Source organism: Cyprinodon variegatus, unplaced genomic scaffold (genome assembly GCF_000732505.1).
Source record: "Cyprinodon variegatus isolate N-32 unplaced genomic scaffold, C_variegatus-1.0 Scaffold31, whole genome shotgun sequence".
NCBI lineage: Eukaryota > Metazoa > Chordata > Actinopteri > Cyprinodontiformes > Cyprinodontidae > Cyprinodon > Cyprinodon variegatus.
In genome coordinates, this window is record NW_015150484.1 from 1,542,025 (window position 1) to 1,558,322 (window position 16,298).

Below are 16,298 nucleotides of genomic sequence, written 5' to 3' on the forward strand. Positions count from 1 at the left end.
AAGATTCCAAGCTCTATGCCCTAACCACTAGGCCCTCACTCCCATGTTTGTTACACAGCTGTAGACATGGTGGTGGCAGTATGAGGCTGAGGGCATTCATCTTTATTAGAGAATGAACAGCTGGTCAATAGAGATGAAACCCTGAAGAAGGGCCTGAAAAAAGCTGCAAAAGCCTTTTTTTATATAAGTGTTCACAACCATGCACTCAAATCACATGGCTAAAATATACATGACCATTTCTGATTTCCAAATTAGAAAAAGCTCTAAGGGGCTGAATACTTTAACAGGGAGCTCTAAATTTGATAGTTCACAGCTTAAAAAACGATTAAAAGTCATGGGAGATATCTCTTCAAAGACTAAAAATACAGCTCTTCATCACAGTCTGGATTGCATCCCTCCCTCCTTGCAGATGTCAGCGGTTTAAGCTGTTGGTTTTCTGGAGTTTAGTGCGAACTTTGTGCGGAGGGTAAGAAAGCACCTGCTTCCAGTGAAGAGGTGGGGAAAACAGTCCGGGGAAAAGCTCCAACTTATACTGCTTGGGTCCTCAAACGTGCATGCAGGAGGTTGGATTAGTATGAGCGCGTGCAGGGGGCTCTTTGAGAGCCCTTTTAGTGTAAATGTTACTTTTGCATGTTTACTTTCTTTTTTTTTTTTCAGGATTCTGACCCAAAAGCCCAAATAGAAAAAAAAAATAACTTGAGTGGTTAAAGAGGGGCTACTGAAGTTAGTGCTTATATATAAAGCCAGTCGTTCTATGTGTGTTTTAACCATGATAGTCTTCACATCTGCGTCGCACTTTAATGGACCACAGCGTGTTACCACATTTTTCTGCCACTGGAAGGGCGTTTCGGTTTTAACAGACAGCGGAAAACCACAAAGAGGGAAGACAATACATTCTGGAGACCTTTCTGCACATGGATTAAATTAACTGGAACATAAAAAAAAAAAACTTTATACCTGAAAGATCTTTGATCTAATTTGCATCATCAATCGCAAATGTTGGCCTGAAAGTTAGGATTAAGTAAAGCAAACTGATGCGCGTAAGAAGGGATGCCAGCCAGGCGTGGCTTGAATCTCAGTGTCCAATGTGAGAATGCGTGGGGAGTATGTATATATTAGAGTCTTTCCATTTGATAAACACAGATATTAAACCCATGATTATAGCAAAGGACTATCAATAAACTGAGAGGACTTCCCTGAGTTTGGAGGAGCGCGGCGCGCCGGGGACACTCTTTTTTTTTTCCCTGGGTGCATGGACCGGACTTGTGTGTAAAACTTTTCTCCCTCCGCATCTCGCTGCTCATACATCTCAAATGCCTTCGCTTAATGTGACAGCTGTGCAAACGATGGCAGAGGTCGGGAGTTTGCTGGGGACGCTCGACTTGGATTTACAGACCTTCCCTGCGCTGGTAAGCGCACCCGTGCCGGAGACTCCGGTGGGGCTGAGCGAGCGGCTGGGGCAGATTGAGGGCAGGCTGCAGCAGGGGTCGCCCACAGATTTTGGCCACCTTAAGGGGATCCTAAGGCGGCGGCAGCTCTACTGCAGGACAGGCTTTCAGCTGGAGATATTCCCCAACGGCACAGTGCATGGGACAAGGCAGGACCACAGCAGATTTGGTGAGTTTCTTCAGGTCTTAGAATGAATGTAAAGGTGATGCGACTTATTTGAGTCAGGAAGATTTATTTTTCCCTGTTAATATCCAATTTTAAAAAGTGTTGTTTTTTTAAATGCTAATTATCTACTCAGTCACTATAATTTCTAGCATCTTGTATATTTATTGTATTTTCATACATATAAAGGGAAAAGAGGCTCAAAACCTTCTAAAGTTTTGGAAAATATGAGGATCTAATAGTTTTATTTCTTAAAGAAAAAAAAAAGCATATCTTCAATTTAGAGAAATGTTCTTTGCTGCGGCGCATCATCCCCGGTGAACTCGCTCGTGCGCACTGTCCCTTCCGCGCGCAGCTAAGAAAGAGCCGCGCGGCTTTGTCCAAGAAAAAGAAGGAAAAAAACGTGCGCGCCTGGTGCAGGTGTTTCAAAACACTGCAAACACGCGAGCGCGTGCGCGTGCACCTCACCTCGGGCAACTAGCTCTAAGACGTGCGCGCGCCTGTCCCCTCCTTCTGATAAATTGAGCCTGTTAATAGGCAGACTATCTCCACATGTTTGGAGCCACAGCTGTTGTTTTCTCGCGAGGCCAGAGCTCGGGGGTCACCTGTGAAATGAGGGGCGCTTAAAGGGGCTGGGGTCACAGGGAAGAGGCGCGCACATGTCCCGGCGCCGCATGTGTCACAGGTGCGGGCCGCGCGGCTCGCTCGCCGCGGGACAGAATAACTCCAAATTAAAGCGTGACCACCGCGGAATTCAAGCTACGGTTTAATGTTCATGCTTGAGCCAAAAAACAAGTTGGTGTTTTACAGGGGATGGGTGGTCCGCGTGCTTGTCTCTGTCTGGCTTCACTTAAAGTTAAAGAAAAAAAAAGGGAATGAAAATGCAAGGTCGTCCTCAGAGCGCCAAGCTAGAGGAGGCTTTGATTAGAGGGATATGAAACACACTCTCTTAAAGAAAAAAAGAATAAAAAATAAAATAGAGGGATGATCTCTGTCATCTTTTGGCATCTGATGAGGTCGAGGACATGGAGGCCAGGTGGCTGGATGAGCCTGCATCTGCCAAGCATAGCAGCCAGCTGGATCCTCTCTGACTAACGCATCACAACAACCAGTGGCTTTTAATTTTACCACTTGTTTTCCTGCCTTTGAAGTAGACTTCACTCTACCCATCCTCAAGCTTCATTTAAGTGGAAATCCATCAGACTAAAGAAGATCTCATGTCATTACGCTGCACCAAAAAGATGCAGTTAAAGGAGAGGTGGTGCAAAGGCATAGAAATCGATCAGAATGTCTTAAGCTATATAATATGTACAATAATACTGACTTTAAATATGATACAGAACTCTTATTTATTTAATTATTCTGCTTCTGATCTAGCATCATTGAACTTTAAGTCCAGAAACTACTTCTTGCCCCCCTAAGAAATGGCCCCTTATAGTCTCCAAATGTTGAAAAGGAAAGAAAAGAAGCAATTGGTTTGTGATTAAATATTTAAATGTGAAATCTATTCTTATCTTATGTAACTTCCACATCTTAGCTGGTAATGTTCTTTAACAATGTCATCTCTTAGTTTTAAAAAGCAAACTTAATTGACTAGTTTTAGCATTAGCATTAGTGTAAACCAGCTAAGGCACATTGGTGCCAAAATCGTAATGTTTGTCATTTTTGTTTTTTTGTTAAATCTATTCCAACAACTTTGCAGCAACACATTCCCTCCGATAGTCACAGATAAAATGCATCATTCATTGTCAGTGACTGAGTTGGGGTTGAAAACACATCTTGCAAGTTTGGCTTTTAAGATATTGTGGAGAATTTTTAAAAAGACCCCGCCCTCTCCACTTAAAAAAAAAATGCACGTGCAAGAGCGTGCACAATCCCATTTCCTCTCGTGCATGCCCTGTTTAAAATGTGCTGTTCTCATAGCTCATACGAGCTTACTTTTTTCACGTACAACAGGGATTATATAGTGGACTTTATAGAAAACTCAGTTAACTGACGGACAAATGATCACTGCTTTTCATGATCACCACCCTTACTAGTAGCCGCTGTCGGGTAGCGACAGCTGATGGCAACAGTGGGCCGCTGTGACAGCAAATCCCATAATGCTTTGCGAGGAAAGCTCTCTACACAAAGCATATATATATATATATAAATGCCTTTTCTGAGGCTTTTCTTATCTTCTCATACACTTCGAAGAAACTTTTTTCTTACACCCCTCTGCCATTTTCAAAGAACCGCGGTGAGAAAGGTGAGCTTCAATGACTGTCTGAAGCTGTAACTCACCACAGAGATACACCTGAAAGATAGCTAACGGGACGAGCATGTAGGACAGCCTTACATAAACATATCACCCGAATGACTGACAATTAGGAGGACCAATTATTTAGATGATCCACCCGGAAATAAAACATCATCCTCTATACCTTTAAGAAATGGCCACTTAGTAAGTCTCCCATGTTAAAAAGGAAACATAAGAAGCAGTTGGTTTGTGATTAAATCATTAAATGTAAAATCTATTCTAATATCTTATATAACTTCCACATCTTAGCTGATAATGTTAATTAATAATGTAATCTCTTTGTTTTAAAAAAAGCAATCTTAATAGGCTAGTTTCAGTTTAGAATTTGCACTATTATAAACCAGCTAAGGCACAATGTAACAAAGACAGTAACAATGTCTGTCTTCTTTTATGCATTCCAACAACATGGCAGCAAAACAGACTCTGATAATCACAGATAAAATTCATCATTCATCGTCAGTGACTGACTCAGGGTTGAAAACCCGTCTTGCACAATTGACTTAAAGCATCAGCATTGTCGCTAAACCAGCTAATAGGAACACATTTTTGGAACACAATTTTGGCTTATAAATCTTTATTTCTAACAATCAAAGCTAATATTTGTCATTCGCTAGTAACAGCTACATTAAGATTAAGAGCTAAACTTGCTAGCAACTATGACTTTAGCATTGTCACTTAACCAGCTAAAACATAAATAACCAACGTTGGGGTCGAGCCCTTGATCAACAAGCATGGGTTGTTGAGAATCAGTACAGAAACTGAACTAAATGATAAACATGTATGTTGAAGTGCTAAAAGAACCTACAGCATCACTAAAATGAGACAAAACCAACTATTTTGGTTGTTCATGCTGTTTGTACGGTAATAATCATTACATCCGTCGCTATTTGATTCTGTAGAAATGTTCGTTTACCAAACCAATGGTTGGGATCATACTTTGGCTCTGATACCAATTTGAAGGTCAGAAGCTGAAAGGTTTGGTCATCTCTAAACCGGAGTTCTTCAACAGGGGGTCTGTGACCCCTAGGGAGTTACTGCATGGGGGCTGCGAAAGTTTTGGTTGATTAGACTTTTTTTTAGTATTCCCCCCTGCAATTTTTTCCACTAATTGAAATGTCTTTAAATAAACATCAACATGAATTCACCACACTGTAGTAAACAGATTAATGGAGGCAGAAGATGTCTTTCAGTCATCAATGAACACATTCAACGACACACAGGAGCTCTTTTAAGCTGGGCACCGTTTCCTTCACAACACCTGTCCCATCAACCAGGAATCATAATCAGAATTACTTTAATAATCCCAGGGAGAAATTACTTTAATTACATTACTCCATCTGTAATAGAGTGACTATAGGAACAGTTTGATATATCACAATTTCATACAATATATAATAAGGGGGTCCCCGTTCCATCTCGCCATGAGTTTGGGGTCCTTGGCCTGGAAAACGTTGAAGACCCCTGATCTAAACAGAAACATAAAATGTTTCTTAACTTTTACTAAGAAGGTTGACATATTAATTTAAAAAACTCCGTTCAAACATACCAGAAATACATTTGTGGCAAACTTAACCAACATATTGGGCTGAATTCATACGAAAATGTTGCCATAGGAATAGTGAAGATTTACAATAAACTATTAACCAAACTAATGAGCTCAATTAATATTTAAATAATTCAAATCAGACCATCAGCTTAGTGTGCAGAACAGAAACAACTTGTAGAAGTTTGGGCCGCCTCCTGAATTATTACAGTGAGTCTGTGGGCTTCTGTTGATTTATTGGTGTGTGTTTTTGACCGCAGGTATCCTGGAATTCATCAGCCTGGCAGTGGGGCTGGTCAGCATCAGAGGGGTGGATGCTGGACTCTACCTGGGCATGAATGAGAAAGGAGAGCTCTATGGATCGGTGGGTTCCTTTCACTCCTCCACTAACGGATAAAAAACAGGGGCTCAGTTTATACAAACCAAATCGCTGTCTTGTTTCCTCAACCTTTTCTATGTCCAAATTTTGTATTCCCATTTATTGGTATCTTAAGGGCAATTTTAAAGCATAAATACTTGATTTGAATAATATTAATTTGGTTTCTATGATTTTTTTGGTTTTAAATCAGAATCATCAAAAAATAAAAAACATAGTAAACTGGATTATTTAAGCTAGTATATTTTTCCATATTCATTTCGTTTTTCAACCTTATCCATTAGACTTTCAAGGCTGTCTATGAACCGCGTGGTTTTATAATACACCATGTTCTTGTCGTTGCTTTAAAGACTAATAGTTTTTTAAATGGAAACATAGCTTTTTTTTAATTATTTTACACCCATGCAGCTGATGGTAAAACCACAGCAAGACAAAACAAGCATGTGTTTCTCCTCATGCTTGTTCTTTATCTGCAGGGGTTCAAGGAAGAAACAGCTTTACGATACAGACCCAGTGTCTTCCTTTGGCGTTTTTTTTTTTTTTATATGCCAAAGTTTCACATAGAGCAGACAGAAAGGTCTGCACTCAGTCTAATTTTGTCCAAACTTCCACCTCCCTGTTCTGTGCACTTCCTCCTTCATCACACATACCTGTAGACAGAGAGATAGGGAAAGGGAGGAGATAAAAGCAATGGAAGGGGAAGTATGTCAGCGTTATCCTGTATCAGGTGTCCCGGGGCCATACCTGGGGGCCTGCTTTGGGGCTGCCCTGGCTCTCAGCTTTTTAAGAGGCTACTTTTAAGCAGGCCATTATGCTGGAAGTGCAGATATTGTTACTGCAGGTTATTGTAGTCTGGCATCCAGGGAGGTTGGGGAGGTGGGGGTTGACCCTAAGAGTAGTGGGTGGATGATGGTTTGGAGGAGTAATTGCACACCTGACTGAGTCACCTGACTGACAGAAGGGGAGATTTAGACATGTCTGTCTGAAAAACAGAGGCCAGGAAGTGGAGGTGGAATTTTTTTTTCTTTAGAGGGGGGGGTGAACAGGTAGAGGGATGCTTCCGCCCTCACATGCACCAGACCTTGGCGAGCTTTTTGATCCAATGAGATGTTTGTGTGTGTGTGTCAGGCTGGAGCTGGCCCAGTCATGTGCCCTTTAGGCTGTGTTTACAGACAACAGCCTTCCTGCAAAGAGCAGCCAAGCACAGCCTGAGAGCCAATCATCGAGACTGCTTCTAAAGTCCTGTAGAAGTGCGGAGTTGTAAAAAGCAAGAAGGGCAGCATAGAGAAACTGGCTGCCCTGATGTCTGTCATGTTCCTCAGCCTGCTCACCTGCAGCCATGCTCTTGTTGCTCTGTCGGCGAACACTAAAACAATCCGGAAAAATGATTCGCCATCCCCAGAGAGAGCTCTGCAGGCCTGAGGAGTGACACGTAAAGTGAAAAGCTGCATGTAATGACTTCCTCTCTTTAGTCATAACGAGGTCAAACGAATATTTGTTAAAGGCATTACAACCAACTGCATGTAAATGGGATTTTCTGAGTTTCTGCTACAAAGAATGATGCATATTACAAAGAAAAAGGGGGAAAAAAAATCTGTAAAGCACAACAAATTTCCTTTTCTCCAAATTTTTTTTCTGAGCTTTGCTCTTTCCCCAAGTCTGGAAATTAAAGGAAAATGGCTCCACTTCTGATTTTACCAAAAATAATGCAGATCAGAGAAAAGGCTCAGGGAGACTTTGGAGGAGGTGCACAGATCCACAGCGTTACTGGGCATATCTGTCAACAGGACGGCGCTTAGCTAACATCTAGCTTTTATAGAAGAAGGAGTTAATTAGATTCAATGTGTGACATTTGGTATTCAGTACCATGGGATCACAATCTTTCTAGTAAAAGACGGTGGTGGCAGCATCATGCTGTGGGAAGGCTTTTCTTCAGCAGAGACAGGGATACTTGGTGAAGCTAATTAAAAGGGAAATGAGACGCAGAGAGGATATTTTGCTTTCCTACAGAACAATGTAACATTCAGGCAGGGCTAATATTTAACTAATTTAATGAAAGCAAATTCATGGTCCAGCTAAAACATAAAAGCAATTTAGAAACTTTGGCATAACTTCAAAATTAATGTTCACAGATGTTCTCCTTATAACATTTTTGGAAAATGCCGCCAAAAACCATAAATCTGTTTCATTTACTTATCAATTTCATATAAAATCTCAATAAAATACATCAAAGCAGGAAGAAGTAACTATTTTAACTATAGATGGTCATTTTTGTCCGTCCTAATGAGCTAACCTCTTGTTTCCTGTCCTGCAGAGCAAGCTTACAGCAGAATGCGTGTTCAGGGAGCAGTTTGAGGAGAACTGGTACAACACGTATGCTTCCACGCTCTACAAGCACACAGACACGGGACGCTTCTACTATGTGGCGTTAAACAAGGACGGCTCGCCCAGGGAGGGCGGCAGGACTAAGAAACACCAGAAACTCACCCACTTCTTGCCTCGGCCAGTGGAGATTGAGAAGATCCCTCAGGCGTACAGAGACGTGTTCCAGTACAGGTGACCAGCGCTCCCACTGGGAGAACTGGTTACAACTGGAGTCCCAGAGACAAACAAGGACGAAGAGGAGGAAGATTAGAGAAGGGGGGAAGGTGTCGTGGACATTCTGGATGGTGTGCAGAACTGTTTACCCCTGAGCTCACATCGAGGTCATGTGACCAGGACATAAACGATAAACTCGGTCCTGGGTGCTTCTCATCCGCCTCGGCTTTGGACTTCAGCGAAATGCTTCCTCTGTGGAGGACTGAGCAGTTTGGGGTCAACCAGGAAGGTCAAAACAAGATGCAAGGGGTTGATTTTTGTGTAGAGACTTAAATGACATGCTTCAGCACACAGAGAGGGGGGATCCTTGTGTGCGTTTTAAAGCACAAACCTGAAAAACTAAACCTGGAGGCTAAGAGAGCTCCAGGAAGTTCCATTCAGGAGTGCTGCAGATATTTCTGATATCATACAAGAAGGGTTAGGCTTGCTTAGTTTGGTATATTCAGGTACTTTAAAATCTGTACGCAGATAAAAAACTATTACTAGTCGAATGTCAAAGATGGAAAATGAGGGTAACATCTCTGCCAGGACTGTAGGACTGATGAAGCACTTACCCAAACATCCAGAGCCCCAGCTGAGGGTCTAGTCTCAACCTAAACATCTCATTTAAATGAGTAAATTGGGGGCGTAAGCACTTCACCAACTACGGTTTAAAGGAGCAACAGATACGTTTGGTTCAGAGCTGGCGACTTGTAATGTTCAGAGTGCCTTGAACATTATTAAAGAAAAAGAAATGCAAGCATCTGAGGTGTACATATGGGTGTTCCTATTTATGAGATGTACAATATATTTATTTTCTACATATAAAGTATAAATCTATATATTTATTTATTGCAGAGTTTATTTTGTAATGAACGTGAAGACAAATGGACTGCTACTGAAATGAGGCAAACAGAAACAAAAAGATTGGAGAACTGCAACATGACAATAAAATTGTCCTGCTTTGGAGAACTTATTGTGAGAGGCCGTTCTTGCTTGGATTAAAGTGTGATGTACCAATTAAAACCAGATGTATAATATATGACTTAGTGTTTGTTTCATATTTTCAGACAGTTATCTCAAGGTTCCTATGCATTTTATTTTGGGTCAAGAATATTATTTTAATGCTTTAAATCTCATATTTTAAATGTGTAAACTAGTGCCTGCATGACACTAATTTAGAAACCAAACAAAGAACAATAATATATGCAAAATGCTCTTTTTTTATTAATATAATTTAATTTATTAAAGAGAAAAAAAGTTACCGTCTTCCTTAACCCTTTAAAGCCTGATCCAATAAAAAAAAAAAACAGAAAATCCCTTATTTTTGGTTTGAAGTCCTTATTTGGCCTTTTAACAAAATATGTAAAAAGAATATTATTAATTGATATTAATAATTTATTACTATGCGATAAGTCAAGATTATTTTTCGTGTAGTCTTCTGCCCTCTGTTATCAGGTATATCTGATTGTGTACAATAGGATTTTGCGCAAAGTTTTTACCATTAAATTATGCAAAGGTATCAGACGCAAAACATTTCAGAAACAGTATGTATCAAATATGATACATTTGGCATTACAGGGTTAAGAGATTGATGAGAAAACGTCATTGATCTCTCCTAAGGCATACAGGTGACAAAGACATGTGGACATCATCTAAAGAACGGGAGGCTTCCGCCATCTCAGTCAAGGTCAGTTTATTCAATAAAAAAAAAGAGACAGGGCAGATTTATCAGATCTATTGCAGACTTCTATCTCGCCTTTATAAATAAATCAGAATTAGAAAGAAGCATTTTGTGCTTCCTTTAAGTGCCATTTTTTTCAAATGCAGCACGGAAGCGAAAGAAAAGAAATCTGTGAGGGGAAAATTAAATTTAACAAGTAAAAGATGAATGGTTTCCAGGATGGTAAGTCTGTATTTGTTAAAGATTTTCAGTTGGAGCTAAAGAACAGCTGACATTATGGTAGCCATGTCCAAAAGTAGGAGGAAACATCTGGGACAAAAGGTATTTTTGCCCCAAACTCTTTCCAGGACTCATATTTCTACTTGAAGAGAATGCTAAAGATTTTCCCATACTTATCCAGGCCATGGAAATACAGAAATCAAAGTTTGCACCTTTCGGAGGGGGGGTTTCAATACTGTGGTAGAAGCCTTGTTATCTGGTGCTATAAATGGCATCTGGTTGTGATGTTCCTTTGAGCTTTCTCTCATCAGCAATGTAACAACAGTCATACCAGATTAAAAACATGCCTATTCCTGCTAAAAGACATCAAACTAAATGTCAGTAAAAGAACATGCACTCGATTGTTTCCCAGGGGGGGAAAACTGTTTCAATTTCGTGCTAGTTTGCCCTCATAAACCCCTCAATAGTAAGACTCATATTATGAAGCGATACACACAGGCTTCCTCTGTCTCCTCAAGCTTTGGCAGAGATACATCCAGCGTACAAAATCAGATTGCAACTGGATCCCAGCTTCTAATTGGCTTTACACATCAGCATGGATTAGGCCCGGTGATTGGCTGTTCACAGCAGGGGCCTCTCAGATGCTGCAGATTTACTTTTTTTTTTTATTCCAAACGGACAGAAGCAGCTGCCCTCTGTGCCGCGGACCTGAGCTGGTGGTGGTGATCTCGGGCTGAGATAGGATGGGATCAACATTTCAACATCTGCAATAGTTGTAATGTTTCCCTTTACTGGCAGATATGAGTACACTGCAAGAGCAAGCTCTCCCAGGGGGGGGAGGGAATGGAAAAGTCAAAGACATTCAGGGGGAAAACCCTGGCAGACCGAGAAATGAAAACAATACCGGGCGAAAGGGAAAAATACATGAAAGATGGACAGGAGGAGAGAGCTGGACACATTAGAGGACAGTGCGTCAGGATGTAGGGCGTGTTTGATACAAGAGCTTTCAAATTACACGCCTAACATTTATTTCTGCAGAACCATTTGTTTTTAAGCTTACTTTATCTCATTATTACAGGGTTTATACATGAATGAGTAACTCTTATTTAATGCTTTTCAATGCTCTGCAAAATCCTTCGTCATATCTTCACCGTGGACAAGCTGCAGCCATGTCCCGAGTTCCTCTTTTTGCACCACTTTGGTACAAATTTGCATTTTTCCCCCCATTCTCTAGCCTTTTCTCCACCTCAAGCTTCTGTTCTGAAGCCATTTTAATGCCACAATGATCATATTTAATGAATTTTAATGCCAATTAAGGCCTTAATTAAAAAATAATAATTTAATGACTTAATACAGGGTTTCCGAGGGTCATTAAAAATCATTTAGTATTTATTCTAACTTGTTAATTGTTTTTAAATATTGTACATTTCAGCTAAAAAGCTTCACAAAGATTCAAGCTTCTAATGCTGAACTAACGCTGGACTAGAGGAAGGAAACTGGCTTTTAAAAATAAATCTGTTATCAGTTTAATGTAAAATATTGTAACTGAAAGACAAAGAATTTAATTAAATATCTGGAGGAATGATTTCACTATTTCATTCACTTTTTATTTTTTACACCATTCCATGTTTATTTTCGATACTTATCTAAACCTGGAAAGTGATATGAGCAAGTTCTGGACTTTAAAAGGTTATGAAGGAAACCTAGAGATTAGTCAAAAACAGTTCTCTGATAAATTTTCTCACTTTTCTTTTTTTAATTGTAAAGAAATGAAACACAGGAAGAACAGAAATGATGATGGAGGAACTGAAACTGCAACCCAGACAGTCCTCCAGGAGATATGCAGACAGCTGCCCCTGTATATAAGCAGGACTCCCACACATTTCTCCTTGTTTTGGTCACTTTATTAAATGTTATATTAAATACTTATGAAGATTATAGCAGTCAATGAATGGCAAATTATATTTGTATCTGCTAAAGTGAGAACATTCTTCAATAAGGGGCAAAGCAACTTCATTTATAAAAACGCAGCTTGTGCAAACATAGAAATCAACAGGGTTGGTGACAAAAGTCCACCATCAACTTTGCTGAACGGCGACACCGATTTGAGCTCATAGAAGAAAGAACGTGTCAAAGCAGAATACAAGTCGCCTTGGAACAGGGGCAGACTCACAAAGCACTGGGCCAAAACCAGAAGAACTCCAGTCGATCGCTCCTCCTCCGTCTATACAGACATTGATATTTAAAAACGTCAAACACGGGTTTGGAGCGATGGACCGAGCTGGAAAGGTTGTGCTTCGTGAGACGCCGGGGGAAATCAACGCAGGTGAAAACAGGAAAAAAAAAACGACCCCCAACAATGAATGAGCAGGAACACGCAGTGCTATGCTAGGCAACACGTAACAATAAGAATGATGTTACAAAAAAAGTCATCGGAGCCGGCAGGCAGTTCTGGACGACAAGCTTTTCTTTTTTTCCTATTTTTATTTTTTTTTTCCAGCAACGACTAATGTAAACACATAAAAGCGGAATAGAAAATATTCACAACAAAATGTCAAATTTTTACAGAGATTCTTTTAGGAAACCATATAAGGCCATATTCTTCCTATTTTGTTGCCTTTTTAAGCATCTTCTACCTCCTGAAATAAGCAGGACTTTGCAGCTGTTCTAGTTTGTTAGGTAATTGGTGAGGAACAATTAACAATATCAGAGCTCGTTTTGTTTTGTAGTTCTGCAATCAATGGTTCTGGTCCCACTTGGATGTTGGTAGGCATTCAAAACTGTATAAAAACTGAGTTTAAATAACACGGAAACCCTTTTTGAAGGGGAAAACAATACAATGCTGAACAGCATTGAGGGGGTAAAACAGGTTTGTTAAATACATAAAAAAGTGATTCTACCGAACTTGAATAACATAAATGCGGTATTTACATCTCTCTTCCCCCCACTCAAACTTTTAAACAAACCTTAAACACAGTCATGTATACATTATATTTACTGTCTCTCAGTGAATCACAACACTATTAGATCCGAGGCCCCCGGCAGACAGCTTTCAGTGGTCTCACAGTAAGTTTGTCACAGACAGTGGGGGTGGGCGGGGCCAGATAGCCGACTTGTGGGATCAGGGAGGGCCCTGATCTGACCTACATGCCCTGTGAGGGGCCCGGGTTCTTGCCGTCGCTCTGATTGCCGCCCATGCCGTGGAGGCGCTGGTAAAGCCCCAGCAGGTTCATCTGGTTCATCCCGCCTGCCATCATGCCGTTCTGCAGGGCCAGCTGGTTCAGGTAGGTGGCCTGGTTGGCCATGGCCAGTTGTTGCTCCTGCACCTTTCTGTTGGTGATCAGCTTCTGTACGTACATCATCAGCTGGGGAAACAGACAGAACACCCAGTTTCAATTTACAGATATAAGAAGATGAGAGAAGCCCAAATGCGGTTCATAGTATTCTGGCTGCGACATGCGACGAGTCACGGACTTTTAACTTTTGAGTCATATTTTTTTTTTTTTATGTTGGATTTTGTGTAGCGTGTCTATACAAAATTTTTCATAATATAAATCTGAGAAGTCCAGCATACATTTCTATTCAGAATCAATTTAACTAGTTAAGGACTCATTATGCTTGATGAATGTATAATCCACGTGGAAAATGAGTCGTTCACCACAATTACCCCATTTCCACTACCCTTGAAAAACCGTGCCGAGACCGGTCCGAGCTCAGTAACTGAGATAACTTATCGTGTGTAAATGGAAAGCAAACAGAACTGAACCGAGCTAGACACAACCGGACCGCGCTAACTGCAGACCAGTTCCAGAGGTGGGCTCGGCTCGGTTTTCCCCTGGCTCGAATCTCTGATAACAAGAGCGCATGAGCAGAACGCGTCATCTCCGTCTGGCTGCACATCCAGATTCACACTCCAGTAGTTGGCGGTAATGCCCCTCCAAAAACAGAAGAAGAAGAACGACTTCTTCTTCAACTATAAACAACAATCGAAATCTTCTCCACGCAACATTTTAAATAATGGCATTTTAAACAATTACACCGAAGTACAGCAATAATAATCAAGCATAACTTTCTGAATGTGACGCGCGCCGCCATTTTGATTTGCTTGATTCCCTCCTTCTTCGTCTTCTTCTTCTTGTGTTTTATGGCGGTTGGCAAACAACTTTTGGTGCATTACCGCGACCAACTGCTTGATTTTCTCCTTTAAGACTGGCAGTAATTCCGCAGATCGTCACTAGGAGGCGAGGAACCGAGATAGCGTGATGTGTAAACGGTCATCAGAACCGAGCTAGGCCTGCTTAACTGATCCCAGCTCGGACCGGTCTCGGCATGGATCGGTTTTTCAAGGGTAGTGTAAATGGGGTAAATGTCTGCAGCATTTATGCTTTGTGCTCTTTGTGGAAAACTCCTGGAAACAAATGACTGTTTTTACTGGACGACATAGTTTGGTTGGTGATATTTATGAGCTAAATCACAGTATCTCTCTAGATGTTTACTTGTGCAAACCTCTCGCCAGCAGGTGCTGCTGCTCGCTTGCCAGGTTTTACGCAGATCTGTTTGCGTAGATACATTTTCCTAGGTGCGTAAATTCTGTCCATGTGGAGGAGCTTGGAAGCTCAAAATTATGCAACTTCATGACGCAGACCTCGCAGATGTGTCAAGCATAAATCAAGCCTCACTGCAAGTCTTCATCAGCTTGAGACCCCCAGAGAAAGATTCAGGATTCTGTCTTGCAGCAAGCTGAACTGCTTTTACACCTTTATTTTCTTATTCTTTGTTCAGATCAACTCACCAGCTTCCCAATGCCGATTCCCTATATCAAAGGATAATACTTCCACTACCATGTCTCATAGTAAAGATGGTGTTCAGAGTGATGTGCTGTTAGTTTTGCACCACAAAGACCAAAATGTTCAGCTTTTAGTGTCATCTGATTGAAGCCCCTTCTTACACCTGTCTGCTTTGAGCTGTCCAAGCCGTAAACTTGACATCTTGTGGCTTTTTTCTTGCCATTCTTAACTACAACTCTTGTTTTTGTTAAGCCAGCCAATAAGATTTGCCCTGCTGGACATTTTCTTCCACGTCATTGTTTAATGAATTTAAGTGTCCTTCAAACTCTTAACAACCTAGGGTGAAGACCAGGAAACAAAGTCTGACTAAAGAACGCTTACCCTTATTGAAATACGGTATTTGCATAAAGCCAAAATCAAAAATATCAGAAAATCTAGAGGATGAAAATCATCTCATAAAATGAACATTTGCAAACCACATTTGTTTACATTTTTTGCTTCATTCAACACAACAGCTTTCTCATTAAGACTTTGTTTGTTAATGATTGATCTAATTTAAACAACTTTACAGAAACCTGGCTGCAGCAAGAGGTCTATTAGCATAAATGAGTCAAATCCTTTTAGCAATTTCAATTTTGACATTGCCCAACATTCTGTAGCAGGAGTAGCTACAAACTTTCAGTCCAATTTGTCTATTCTTCTAAAGCCAATTAATAATTAAAATTCTTTGAAACATTTAACTCTTGTGCAAATAATTTTTTTAGATGAAGTCCCAACAAAATTATCTAAGGAAGTATTCCCTCTGATATCCAACCCAACTTTAGATAACATTAACATATCACTAGTACAGGGACATGAGTGGCATAATTTTAGGGTGTTATTAAACTTTTGCTTGACAAAACCTTCAAATTAACTAAACATTTTTGGAAAAGAAGCTTAAGTGTTACCTGTGGAGGACGATAAGCATAAGTGCTTAGGCCAATTCTCTTCACTATATATATTCTATATATATATATATTCTTCCAATTAGTAAACTTATCAGACAGCATGGGTTTTATTAACACTTTTTTGCTGATAAACATAACCCATTACCGTATTTTCACGACTATAAGGCGCACATAAACGTCTTTTTCCCTCAAAATGTGCAGTGGGCCCTATGGTGCGGTGCGCCCTATGTGTGTTGCAACTGCGACTTTTGAGAC

The 16,298-nt window shown here is 40.5% G+C and overlaps 2 protein-coding genes across 2 annotated transcripts in view; one reads left to right on the forward strand and one right to left on the reverse strand.

Annotated features, from left to right (window-relative positions):
• Window positions 1-549: 549 nt before the first annotated feature.
• Window positions 550-9,499, forward strand: fgf16 (fibroblast growth factor 16). The gene is made up of 3 exons (XM_015400343.1): window positions 550-1,617; window positions 5,714-5,817; window positions 8,144-9,499. The coding sequence occupies exons 1-3, from the start codon at window positions 1,314-1,316 to the stop codon at window positions 8,387-8,389; spliced, it is 654 nt and encodes a 217-aa protein (XP_015255829.1). The 5' UTR covers window positions 550-1,313; the 3' UTR covers window positions 8,390-9,499.
• A 3,296-nt stretch (window positions 9,500-12,795) lies between these two features.
• atrx (alpha thalassemia/mental retardation syndrome X-linked) overlaps window positions 12,796-16,298 on the reverse strand; it is a 48,743-nt gene continuing 45,240 nt past the window's right edge. Inside the window, exon 34 of the mRNA XM_015400463.1 lies at window positions 12,796-13,674. Within this exon, the coding sequence (XP_015255949.1) occupies window positions 13,453-13,674 (222 nt within the window). The 3' untranslated portion in view covers window positions 12,796-13,452. The remainder of the gene's footprint in view (window positions 13,675-16,298) is intronic.